The sequence below is a fragment of the Lonchura striata genome, chromosome 18 (assembly GCF_050655825.1).
Source record: "Lonchura striata isolate lonStrDom1 chromosome 18, ASM5065582v1, whole genome shotgun sequence".
In the NCBI taxonomy this organism is placed as follows: Eukaryota; Metazoa; Chordata; class Aves; order Passeriformes; family Estrildidae; genus Lonchura; species Lonchura striata.
In genome coordinates this window covers 4,390,539-4,403,174 of record NC_140720.1, presented here as the reverse complement: position 1 = coordinate 4,403,174, position 12,636 = coordinate 4,390,539, and the positions used below count along the sequence as shown (strand labels likewise).

At 36.9% G+C, this 12,636-nt stretch overlaps 1 protein-coding gene across 12 annotated transcripts in view; it reads left to right on the top strand.

The window, feature by feature from the left end:
* The window catches only part of CEP112 (centrosomal protein 112), a 185,777-nt gene that overhangs the window by 11,428 nt on the left and 161,713 nt on the right, over nt 1-12,636 (top strand). For 8 of the 12 annotated variants that reach the window (XR_014949296.1, XM_085556674.1, XM_085556675.1 and 5 more), the window contains 3 exons: nt 447-488; nt 7,357-7,404; nt 7,543-7,620. Coding sequence is in view for 11 of the 12 variants with exons in the window: in XM_085556674.1 (XP_085412800.1) it covers nt 447-488; nt 7,357-7,404; nt 7,543-7,620 (168 nt within the window). In the remaining variant the exon portion in view is untranslated. The remainder of the gene's footprint in view (nt 1-446; nt 489-7,356; nt 7,405-7,542; nt 7,621-12,636) is intronic. The other 4 variants (XM_077787393.1, XM_085556670.1, XM_085556672.1 and 1 more) reach the window with 1 other exon arrangement.

The following is a 12,636-nucleotide window of genomic DNA, read 5'->3' as shown; positions in this document are numbered from 1 at the left end:
TGAAAGAAGAGTTTGGCTTTCTATGTTCATTTTTTTTTAACCAAAGCAGAATTTGTAAGTCATTAATGCAACTCAGTTTTTTTTTTGGTCAGTGTGCCTCCTTTTGAAAGCTTCCTTTTAAGGAGGCTTTTCTGTGTGTTTGCCTCTTCCTTTCCCTTGTAATAATTCAAATTTATTACTCTTATAAGACTTTATTCCCTTGGTTGTATTTTCTGTGGTATTAGTCCATGATAATTCTAAGAAGATAAAGAAGTACTTCTTTTCTCCAGGTGTATTTTAATGTATTTTTTTCTATTGTGTCTTTTTTGTAATGCTTTCACTTGTACCACCAAATCCTTAACCTATTTCATTAGCACTAATATCCTTACACAATTTAGTTTTATTAAGATCACTGATTTTAAAAGGGCGGTTTCTTCTTTCTTCCTTATTTTGGCTTATTCTCACAGGTTGAAAGCTCACAGAGTTGCAGCCAAAGACGAATGATGAGAGTGAGTTTAATGAAATAGTTTAGCCTTGTTTTTTGAAAAATAATCACATATTTTCATGTTGTCATTTTAATCAGCTGCCAAAGGATCCTTATTCTTCCTACACAACAGTGTAGGAATACACTGACAATAGACCAGAGGGATATGACAGCATTTAAAAATCTTGCCTGTTACACTCCAGGTTTTTCATGGATGTCCAAGTTCTCTTCAGTGCAATCAGAAATGATAACAGACAATATTAATGTTTTTCTGTCCTTCTTGATGTTTCTTTTGCTTTTTCCAAGCTGAGGGTGGAGATGGGTGAAAGTGTCAGTATTGTGCAGGTGCCTGAAACAAAGGTGCAATCACTTGCAGATTTTGGATATTTGGGCTGTATTTATCATTTGGATGATATGAGCAGAAAGCTGTAATACCTTGAGCTTTTTCAGCTGCTTTAAGGGGGAAAGCTTGCTCATGGCCATTTTACAAATTACACCAACTGATGCTGACAAAGGATCTCTTTCTATCCTGCATTTTTATATCAATATCAATCTGCCTGCCTGCTTATCTCTTATCTCTGTCATTTTATTTGTATTTTATTTCTTTTCCTAATTGAAATTCCAGTTTGCAATCATGTTGTGCTGATAGTGGCTGGGTATTAAACTGTGATGATCCTCTGCTGATACAGGAGCTCCCTTGGATAACAAATTGGCTACTGTGGCACATAAATCAGTTTTTCAAGTCTCCTCTCCAGGGATGGTAATTAAAGAAGTCGCTCATGAGAGACTTTGATTGCCTGATAAGACTTGTTGGGAGTTACCTGACAAAGGGGATTGGAGGTTGTAAAAGAGAGGTCTGTGAGGGGTTATGCTGAGCAGCGTTTCCCTGCTGTGGATCACGGCCTCCAGTGGGTTCTGAAAGGGTCAGGAAGTTTTAAGTGGAGTGTCACACTTAAAGAATATGTCACTGCTAAAAATAAAAAACCCCACTGAATGATCCCTTGGAATCTGTAAGGTTTGAGTGTCAGATGTGGCTGCTGTTATTTGCAAGCATTTAAATTGCCATGGGAGCATCTTGCTGTCCTTTAATTGCTACTCCCAGCTGCAAACCGTTTGGGAAACTTAATTTACAGTGATCCCACCTGAGATACAGAAGACCCTTGACCCAAAAAATACTTCAGTAGTGGGGGAAGATAGAAAAGGAGATTCAGAATGGCTTTCACTTTGAGCTGCCTGGGCTGAAGAATAGTTGTCTTAAAAAGCTTTTGAAACTTTCCTTGGGTTTTTTTGGCTATACAAGTCTTTGTACAAGGATTTTTGTCAGTAAGAATCTCTAATTTTAGGAAGCTGTGAGTATTTCAGGCAAGTTTATATGGAGAGCATGCTTTTATCCAAGGATCTGCAAATACCCAACTAGGTGCACACATTGGTGAGACAGCCCTGGTGTCTTCCAGCTGTGAGGGGCTGCTGAGCCTTCACTGCTCCAGCTTGGGATTAAAATGACCAGTTATGAATTGTTAATTTATTTTTACTTGCTCTTTAATATATTCTAATTCTAATATATAATAGCTAATATTATAGCTAAATTATATATTCTATATATATAATACAGATATATATATAATATTATATATAATATATCTATATAGATTATATAGATTATATAGATATGTAATTTTAATATACAATATAATAATTCTAATATATTCTAAGCAGGAATATATTCTATTCCTGCTTATTTAATATATTCTAAATTTCCTCTTCTCAAAGCTCTTGTATTTTTAAGGTCACATTCTGGATGTCTTTTCAGTTTTTATGATATACCTATATCAGTGATTGAGTTGGTTTTTTTTATTATTATTATTAAAAATACTGTGGAAAGTTTTGGGAAATGCTTTTATGAGTTTTCTACCAAGGTGAGAGGTCAAATCTGGAGGCTTCAGATATTCATTCTTAATAATAACATTTTCCACAGGCAAAGTAAATCTGTTGTGTTACTTTGCTGATATTGTTACTTTTTGTGAGTAATAAGAGAATTTTCTCCTTTTCCTTGCAGCATTCCTGATTATCCCTTTCAAACATTTTATGATTCAAGTTCTTTAGATTCTAATCAGGCATGAGTAAATGTTTGACAAAAACACTGAGTTTTGATTGTGATAAATTTGCCTTTCATACATGGAATACTAATTTACACTCATTTTACATACATTATAAAATGTGTTTTTCTTATTTTCTTCTTGTATTGACTCTTATCTGAGCTGCTGTGGGGACTGTCCTTTATCAGGTGTTCATGCCTTGAAGCTGCATTTGCAATGCAGAGAAGGAGAAATCCTTTTGTTTGGCTGTTTGAAGGGAAAAGTTGCAGAAGCAGGAGCTGAGACAAATAAACACCAGTAATGTTTGGTCATGTTCTTACTTTGAACTTTTTGTCATTTTTCAGCCATTCTGGAGTATAATAAAAGTAACCTGGGCTAGGGGAATGAGAATAATTTTAAGGTTCCTTCCAGCCCAGACTTTTCTGTGATTCTGTGGTCGTATTTCACTAACAGCTGTCAATAAATCTCTGCATATTGTTGCAGCTCTAGTGCACTTCATAACTGAAGATTAATATCTCTTGTTTATGTCTCAGAAATAATTAAATATTGTGAAAGATGTGTAGTGTCAGAAAAAAAACCCTCGTTGGATAATGGAATTAAACTGCCTTTTTTCCCTTTTTTTTCTGCTTTAGCTGAGCTTTTTAGATTATGGACAAACATAATTTTTGGATAAAAAAATTTAAGTTACATACAGGAACAGCAATGAATTAAACCCCTGCAAATTCTTACCTCACCTGTCTCTCACTCTCTCTTTCATGAAGCCTGTAAAGCACTTTCATTTGTAACCAAGTTGTAGCCAGTTTTAGGGGTGACAAAGCATCTCTTTCAAACATCCCAGGAAATTCAGCACATCATTTTAGGTAGAAAGCACACAAAGAGATTGCACCCTGGGGAAACAGCAAAGGGCTTTTTAATCAGTGAGAACACGATTTTTCATCGCTGGAATTCAGCCAGGACAAGAATTAACTCTTTAGCTTTGCCCAGAAGTGATGTGGGACTGACTGGACGCTCAGTCTTGCCCAGAAGAACTTGTCCTGGGAAATGTGATTGCCTAGGAAAGGTTTGAGAAGACTGAGACCAAAAACAATTCCGTGCTTGGTGCATGTGTTCCTTTCTCCCTCCTTGGAGCAAAGTGTTATAACACAGGGTTAAGTGGATGGAGTGTTGGGAATTCCTGGGAGGCTGCAGCAGCAGTGGATGCTGTGCCTGCTCTGTGTGCTTGGCTCACATCTGCCTGTGTCTTTCCAGTCTAGTTAAGCTCAACCATTTCTGCACAAGCCATTTGATTATCTTTTGTTTGGTTTCTCAGTCTGGCTGCTTACTATAAACATACCTACTGTATATGTTGTGGCCTTGGAGGGCAGCAGTGCTGGAAAAATTTTCCCACAGTGAACTCCAAGTGGTGTAGCGACTTCAAAAAATAAATTCTGCTTCCATGCTGACAAACAGTCTTCATGTGCTTTAAAGTCCTTCCACTAAGGCTGCTACAGCAGCATTGAAGTGAACTTCCCTGCAAATCATGATGTTAGATAAGAATGTCCTTACTCAAATTTCCTGAAGCTACTCAGCAGTTATTTCTGTAGGGAACATGCTGGCTGGCTGGGTTTGGTAGATTAAAGTAAGAATTTAGGGCAAGGTTCAGTTTAGTTGTTTACCATTTCAAAGTCTTAAGTGTTCTTAACTCTTTCATGTGTGTTTTTGCCATCCTTGTTTTGAAAACAATCCCGTTTTTTCTTTGATGAAGCTTTGGGGGAATGTGCAACGAGCCTGCAGATGCAAGTGTGGGGGTTTTATTCCCTGAATCTTAATATTTACAATATTCTGTGAGTGGACTGACACAGGCTGCAGTTGGGCATTATTGGAGATGCCCATCCCTGGATAAGCATTTTCCAAAGAGTAAAACAGGGCTTTGGAGGGGTAGTTTGGAACCATGACTTCAGTGTTGTCATTGTTGTGGTATTTACTGAGCAAAAGAGCAAAGCTTTGGTGGGAGTTTCTGAACTGGACAATATTTTCAGCCTGAGGGATGGAATGTAATTGATGAGGATGAGACTTGTGGAAGTACTTAAAGCTCAAAATTGTCCTTTTTCTGCACTGTCCTTATTTTTGGGGAAAAACATTTCAACTTTTGTCATTACTTGCATTGATAGATTTAAAATTGTTTAACTCATAAATATTTAGCTTTGACTACTTTAGGTGTTATTAAAATAAATGGAAATTGCAAATACTGAAGTTACAAATTTTGGTTAATTTGCCTGAAATGCAGTTTTGGAATTTTATTTTTATCTACATTTCTGCAATACTTTTTCAATTTAAGAAAAAATATATATTTTAATGAAGTAGATTATCTCTGTTAGGTGATGGGGATTCTTCATGGAGATCTGATCACCCAACACCTTCACAGGTTTAGGAGAAGGTGACCACTGCACTCTTCACAAATAGAAACATGATTTCTTGTCAAACTGCCTAATAGATCAGGAGAATCCAAAATCTTTTCTACCAAGACATTCAAAATACCATTTCTGTTAAGAAGTGGTATTTACAAATTAGAGTTCAGTTCTAGTTCAAATAAAGATGTCTTTCATGATGACATTTATTTGGTTCATACTCTTAAAAAAGCATGTGATTTACTGCTCTTCTCATGGCAGTCCTTCAGTTTCATACATATGTATTTTGGCTTGTCTTTGACCTTTTGCTTATTATTTTTAAATTTACATGTTTCTCATAAATACAGACTTTTTTTTCTTTTCTGGGGCATTCTTTATTGTGATATTCCCTCTTTAATGTGGTTTAATTTGGAGAACAAGAAGTTTTGCAGAAGAGCAGCATGAAAAGAATGAATGTTGAGGCATTAAATGTTTACAGATCAGTTTAAGTGGATATAATCCACAACAAGTAACAAAGTGGGAACATTTAACTTCAAAGCACATATGGCTGCTGTTACAAAATAAAAAAATGCAAGACTTGGGCCCTACAAAGTATTAGAGACACATTTTCCTTCTTTACCATAAACAAGTAGGATGTACCTTAGCTTTTCAGATGGTTTTGAAGTGAAGGCTGCAAACAGCTGAATGTCATGGGCAGATAAAGGATTTTAATATATTGTAAATATTTACAACAATTTTTATATTACTTTTGGCTTTAAAAAGCCAAAGTAAAGGGTGATTCTGCATGAGAGACAGAGCTTTGGGAAATCCTGAAGCCTTTGAAATGTGGCTCTGCAGCCTTCTCCAGATTCCACCAGGTACTGGTGAAGGCTCCCACTGCTGCCAAACTGGGGAGTACCTGGAGCTTCTGGCACACACCTTCAGCCCTGGGGATGATCAGGAGTGTGGGCTGGATGGGGAAGTGGCCACATTGAGGTAGAAGGAGGAATATAATACAATAAAATGCAGGTAAAAATCCTATTGCAGGTACAAATGTGGAGGACAAAGAAAATCCTCCGTAATTTTTCCAGTGTGAAATTTCTGTGCTGTTTTTTTTCCTCTCTTGATTTGCTTTTCCTTCCCCTCCACTCCATTGAATCTCCTGTGGTTGGTGCTCCAGGCTGATCCCATTCCTGTATTCCTCTCCTCACAGTCCTTTTGTGTCCAAAATTCCTCATTTTTGTGGCAGTGGGTGCATCCAGGATTCCTTCATTCACTGGTGGCTGATTTAACTGCCAAGTCAGGATACTTTGTGTGAAGGAAAGTTGAGTGTAACTGTTTTGGTAAACTCCCTGACAATAAATAGGTTATTGTTAAATTATTGGTTTCCTGATGCTTTCAGCTAATGTGTTAAAGTTTTGGATAACACCATTCATTGAAATTGAATGTATGTGTTAAATGTATCTGCAACAACTTCTGGGTGAAATATGACAACTCAACACCACACAGAAATCCTACATCACCTTTTGGGACAGGAAATGAATAATACTGTATCAAATTGAAATTTCAGAGGGATTAAGCCTCTTTTCCACTGATAAATTCAACACACAAATTTATTTCATGCTACTGTAGAAAGTGCAAGCATTTGATATATTTGCCATGCCTCATAGATCAACCTAATCCTACAACTTTTTTTTTTTTTTTTTTAATGTGTATTGCAATCTCATTCATATTCCAGATCTCACTGCCACATTTTACAAGATTATACCCTTTAAAGCTTTTTTTGGGCATTCTGCTTTCTCTGTGATGTGATGTTTGAAACTCATCATCTGAGAAAATAAGAAAGATAGAGCTGTCTGATAGAGGAAGTGGGTTGGGAACAATGCTTTGTCTCTAGTTCTTAAAAATAGTGATTAAGAGAGCTGTTTTAATTATACAGACATGTTAATGAATTATTTCCTTATGTTTTGTCTCTATAACTTACATGTGTGGCTATAGTTTCAACATACCCAACTGTAATTTTTCAAAAGCACTAGATTTTAATCAGTACAATCTGTAAATGTATTGTAGCTTTATACTGATTTCAATGAGAATTTAGCCAACAAAGTTGGAAATCTTTTGCATAAGCCTATGTCTGTAGCTGCCAAATATTTTTATGATTTGCATTGATGGAATTTTTTCAACCACAAAAGGTGGGAGGAAAAAAAATGCAATTTTTGGTCCATTTACACTATCACAATTGCAGAGTAGATTTCCAACCAAATGATCTCTTAGGAAGATTTCCTATTTTTGAAAGATTTAAGGCATGTTGAAATCTCATCTGTGGTTCTTTGAGTGATGCAGTTCCTGTGCTGAGTATGGTTTAGTTATGATGTCTTGGACTAAATCAGACATTGTTGACCTGCTGATTTTTCTCTGCCTTGTTTTTCAGTTAGAAAACCCCAGATACCTGCGAGAAAAACAGGTGCCAATGACTGTGGTAGGTATTTATATTCTCTTGATTTTTCAGAAGGGCAAACAAACCTCTTGTGTTATTTTTAATCACTGGCCAGGATTGATTGTACTTGGATTTACTGGTTTTGACTTCATTGATTGTTTTGAACTTTTTCCTCAATAGATGACACCTAAAATTGACCTTGGGCAGAGCAGCCCCTCTCGGTGCCACCAGGCACTGCTTCGAGCACAGGAGAAAGAGGTAGGATTCTTTTCCTTGGGAATTGGGCATTAACAAGGAAGTTATTGTAGCAGAAAATCTCATGGAAGAGAAACTTGCTGAAGTGACAGGGCTTGTCATTAAATACTTCATGGATTTCCCAATTATTTAGGGAGTAAAAAAGACTTTCTAAACACATTTACCAGTCCTTTGAAGAATTTTTAGTGGGGAGTTTGAATTCTAGGAATTTTCCTAATAGAGGCAGTGAAACCTTTGATTTAGTGAGGACTTTTGTTTGCTTTCTATATACCTTTCAAAATTAGCAGATTTTTACCTTATTTCTGATAGGATCTACAATCCTCTTTTGGTCATATGGGGTTTTATTTTACTTCTTTGTAACTTTGTGAATTCCTGAGATTGCTGTCCAAGGTTGGCTATCTAATTCTCTCACACCATGGATTTTTTCTTTGAGTTTGTGTAAAGTAAAATTTTGTGGTCATTTTCACCTTTTTCATGCTTTAAGGATGTTGACTGCCTGAGATATTTTGTCACAAGCTGCTCATTTTATTTTGGACATTTATTTTTTTGAAAGATAGTGAATTAATGGGCAGAAAAGGAAACTCAAGGTGCATTCGGAAAACGATTAATAGAACCCCAAACCCAACCAGCGAATCATGAAAAAAAACCAAATTCAGCACTCTACTCAGTTTGTCTTCAAACTTTCTCATTTCAGCCATATACTCTTGGAAAACTGACACATATGTACATAGTTCCCTACTATCCAGAAGGACCTCAGCCCACAAAGTACCCCAAATATATCTGAATTGGGAGGAAAGGGCATCATCAGCACAGCAGGAAAATATTCTTTCATTTTCTTGCTCTCTTGTAAGGATACATGGATTGGAACTGTCCTGAAGTTACTTCCATGACAATTCAGAAAACATCTTTAGCAGAGATACAGATGAGGGTAAAATTGGTTGGCAGATGCTTCAGTTGTTAATAAAAGAATGTGTATGAAATGTTTTCTGCTACCTGGCTGCCTCATTTGATGCTCAAACAAGCAGCTGCACAATCCATGTGCCTTTCACTTTCTCTGCTCTGCTGCTGATGTTCTTCTGTAATGACAATGTTCAAACCACCAGTGCCTGAGGATGAGGCAAGGTTTCATAAGATGTGAAAATATCCCAATAAATAAATAAATTGAAAGCACAGTGTTGTCATTTAAACAATATTTTCAAATTAAATAAACAGGAATACATGCCAAGGAGCTACATAAAATACCCAGTTAATACTTTGCTAGTTCAGTGGAAAAATCCTCAGAGCCACACAGTAAAAAATCCAGGACTTTTTGCTAATGGTGCTTGACTGTGGGCTGGTTTGAACTGGAAAGGTTACAGACAGTGTTTCACAATCACCATGTGTGTGCTATTAACGAGAAAACTTAAATGTGTTTTCATCTTATTTTGTTTGTGAAGCTCAATTAGGAATAAAGTCCTTTTCATTTATAGAATGTGAATGTATTAACAGAGAAATGGTGCTGCACAAAAGGGTCCGGGGGAACCATTAACTGTTTTCAACCTCTTTGTAGTACAAGAGGAGAACATAAAATAGGATAACTGTGGGGTTTTTTGCTTTTAACCTTTAGACCTTTGTTCATAAAGCATTCCTGCACCTGTTTAGAGTCTGTAATGCTGAACACATGGCCATGAGCAGTGATAACCACATCACAGCCCTGCGAGAACACCGATGTCATCAGGCAGCGGCTTTTAGTCAGCTCTTCCCCAAATACTTCTGACATGGATTAAACCATCTGGGAAATGGTCATTACTGAAAAATTGTGGGTTTAAACAAGGGAGATGCAACCCAACAGGAATAAATCCATGTTCAGCGGGACAGCAAAGCACGACAGATGGGGTGATTGGCCTGTCTGGATAAAAAGGGAACATGTCCCTTTGAACTTCACCTCTGGCCATCCTGTGTCACCCAGAGCTCCACGGAGCAAAGGAGGGGGAAAGGAAAAGTCTGATTTGTGATTTTTCAGAAAAACAGATTCAGTGCCATTGCTAAGGTACGGGTTTGGAATTCTTCTGGAATGAGAAAATAAAATCAACTATGTTAATAAACTGATTTCTTTTAACCTTTCTCAAACAGCTAGTTTATCTGATATATCACTTTGGGACATTCTGGTGTTTCTTTAAAGAAGTTCTCTTTCTTAATTTTTCATTTTGTCAGTCTTATTTATTCTTAGCATTTTTTCTCAATTTCCTTCTGTTTTATTATTTTGTAAACAAAGATACTTATTTATCTTATCTCAACAAAGGAAGTCTAAACAAATCAGAGGGGTATTGGAAATAATTTTCACTTTTCAGTTGAAGGTTATACCTGGAGTAAATTTGTACTGAATTGTATACCAGCTCTTTATTTATTTTTCAGACAAACTGGCAAGCTCAATGCTTTATGCAATAAATTGTAAAGTTTCATCTGTCTGGGTTAATTGAGAACATTGAGTATTTCCAATGTTTTGTTGACTTTATCAGTGCTGTCACTCCTCTGTTTTGATTTTTTTGGAATTCAGTGATAAAGCCTTTGGACACTGGAGGCACTGGTGCTTTTCCAGCCCCTTGTGCACTGAAGCAGCCCAGATGAAGTGGTCGTGCAGCTGGGGGCAGGAGGAGCTGGGGAAAGGCAGTGGCTGGGTTTTCAGGACAACACCTGGGGGATTGCTTCCACCAGTTTGTCTTGTGGGCTGGCGAGTGAGGAAGAGGAGAGACGAGATAGGTGCTGTAAGCTAACAGAGAACATAGAGAATGGGACAAAGACTTCCTTTTTTCCCCCTCTGGAAATGCATCTTCATAGATCGAGCACCAAAAGTAAGATGAAAAACGAAGAGTGTTTCATGGGTTTATGATTCAAGAAGTCTTATCTTTAGGATGCAGCCTTTTTAGAAACCTATTTAGGACCTTCATCTTTGTAATCTTTATTTCTGTTTTTCTCCTTTTGTTTTGGGAATGAGCACTCCCTTTTACTGCGTGACACCAATTTTGTTTATAAAGATCATCAAGCCTTTTATATGGTTTTACTGCCCCAGAAGTGTTGGGATCTAGTGATATATTTACATGAAGATAAAATCTGCAGTGCTGATACAGTTAAGTCGTGGTCTGGCTAAAAGGGCTCTGGATTGAAGGTGTTGAAAGCAGCAGATTTACTGTGCTTCTCACTTATCTGGCAGGAGATTATAACTTGAAACAGAGCAAATTGCACGAGGGCTGTGATATGGATTTCCCCCAAGAGGGACCATACAGAGAATGTGGGGAAAGAATGCAGGGAGGAAAGAAAGTTGTAAAACTCGGGAGAGTGAATAACTCTGGCTGGTGTTAGCTCAGAAAAGAGAAGGGAAAGAACACTTGAAGATAAGAGTCCCTGCAATTAGGAGATGGTGATCAGTGGGCATTGTCCTGTTGGGTTTGATTTCTTCCTCTTAATTGCCCTCTTCCATAGTGAAGTAATTAAATATATGAAATTCATGCCAAATACAAGTAATAAATAAAACCAATATGGAAACAGTATCCTAAAACAAGGACTCTTGTAATTGAACCACTGTAAAATTAACATTGTTGTGTCTTTAGCTACATCATGGATTTTATATTTTTCTCCTCACTGAAAAGAAATGTTTTTGTTCATATCTTTCAAGGATGGTAAAAAAATATATCAGTATTGTTCTCTTGTGTAATATATAGAATTAAAAGTGTGTGCTCATGTCTGTGTGTGTCTCTAGAGTTTAAATTGTGGTGAATGGATATATAAACATCTGTGTATGGAATCAGGAGAGCTGGATACAGCTCAAGGAACCTCCGTAGATGTGCTGGGGCTGTTTGTGCTTTTTAATAACAGGAGGAGAGTGGTTTTTATGAATGTTCTGAAAGCACATGAGTGGGCCCAAAAACTGAGTCTTACAATAACAGGAGCTTTGTGTGATGGAATTTTTTTCATATTATCCCTCTGTTCTTCCAGTTCTCTTCCGTTTCTGTTGCCCTTCTTTTGTCATCCTGTTCACTGGGGACTGTCCAAACCATAGTTCTGCTCATAAATGTCATGCTGATTTCCAAGGGTGAAGATTGTTAAGCTTTTTAATTTTGGTTTTTAATTCTTGTTAAAAAGTAAGAACGTGTGTTGCTTACTGTTCAAACAAGTGTGACCCATATGAGGGGGCAAGAAAAGGCAGATATGACATAATTATCCCTTTCATCATGATTTTCACTTTTCTGCAACTCTTTTTTTCTTATGATAACTTGCTTCTGAAAACACTGTTTTATTTCTCCTTGAAAATTTTCCAGGCAGTGACAGCAACTATTTTCTGGTTCATTTGAATTTTCTCCTTTTCTCCACAACCCTTGTGTCTGTTTTGAATGCAGGGTGTGATTTATATGGAGAATTCCAGTTGTAAACTGATTCTCACCACTGAGTAATCGTCCTGGGTAGGAATCTGTTCGTTCATATTTAAAATCACAGCAATCTTGACTGCTGCTAACATAATTCCTGGCTGATTAATGTCCTGCTCCCAAAAACATGTGCAAGTTGTCCGTTGTGTTCCTTGTGAGGAAGTCACATCCTGCCTTGCTTTGATAACTCTTCAGAATGTAATGTAATAAACCCCAAACCTTATTTTATTGCTAGACTGGTGTGAGACACACAGTGGATGTCAAGATGAGACATGTTTTCATAAACTGGCTGCTGATTTATAATTCCTGATACCAGTCAGGCTGCTTGTGGAGATCTAGATGTACATGTACAGTTATTTATTTTTATTTTTTTTGCAATAGTTTGTGAACTATGTCTTTAATTATTGTACATATGGGCTGGAGACATTGAGAAAGATCAAAGGGGTAGGTTAGCAATTCAAACTAGTGTTTTAACCAGTATAATGTCCAGATGGTTGCCAAGCAGCTGGGAATTAATCTTTTGCTGCATGATTAATCTCTACCTCAAAGTGTGTCTCTCTTAAAAAAAAAAAAGGAAGAAAGTTTGATTTCTTTTTTTTTCATGTGTAGATTCTGATTT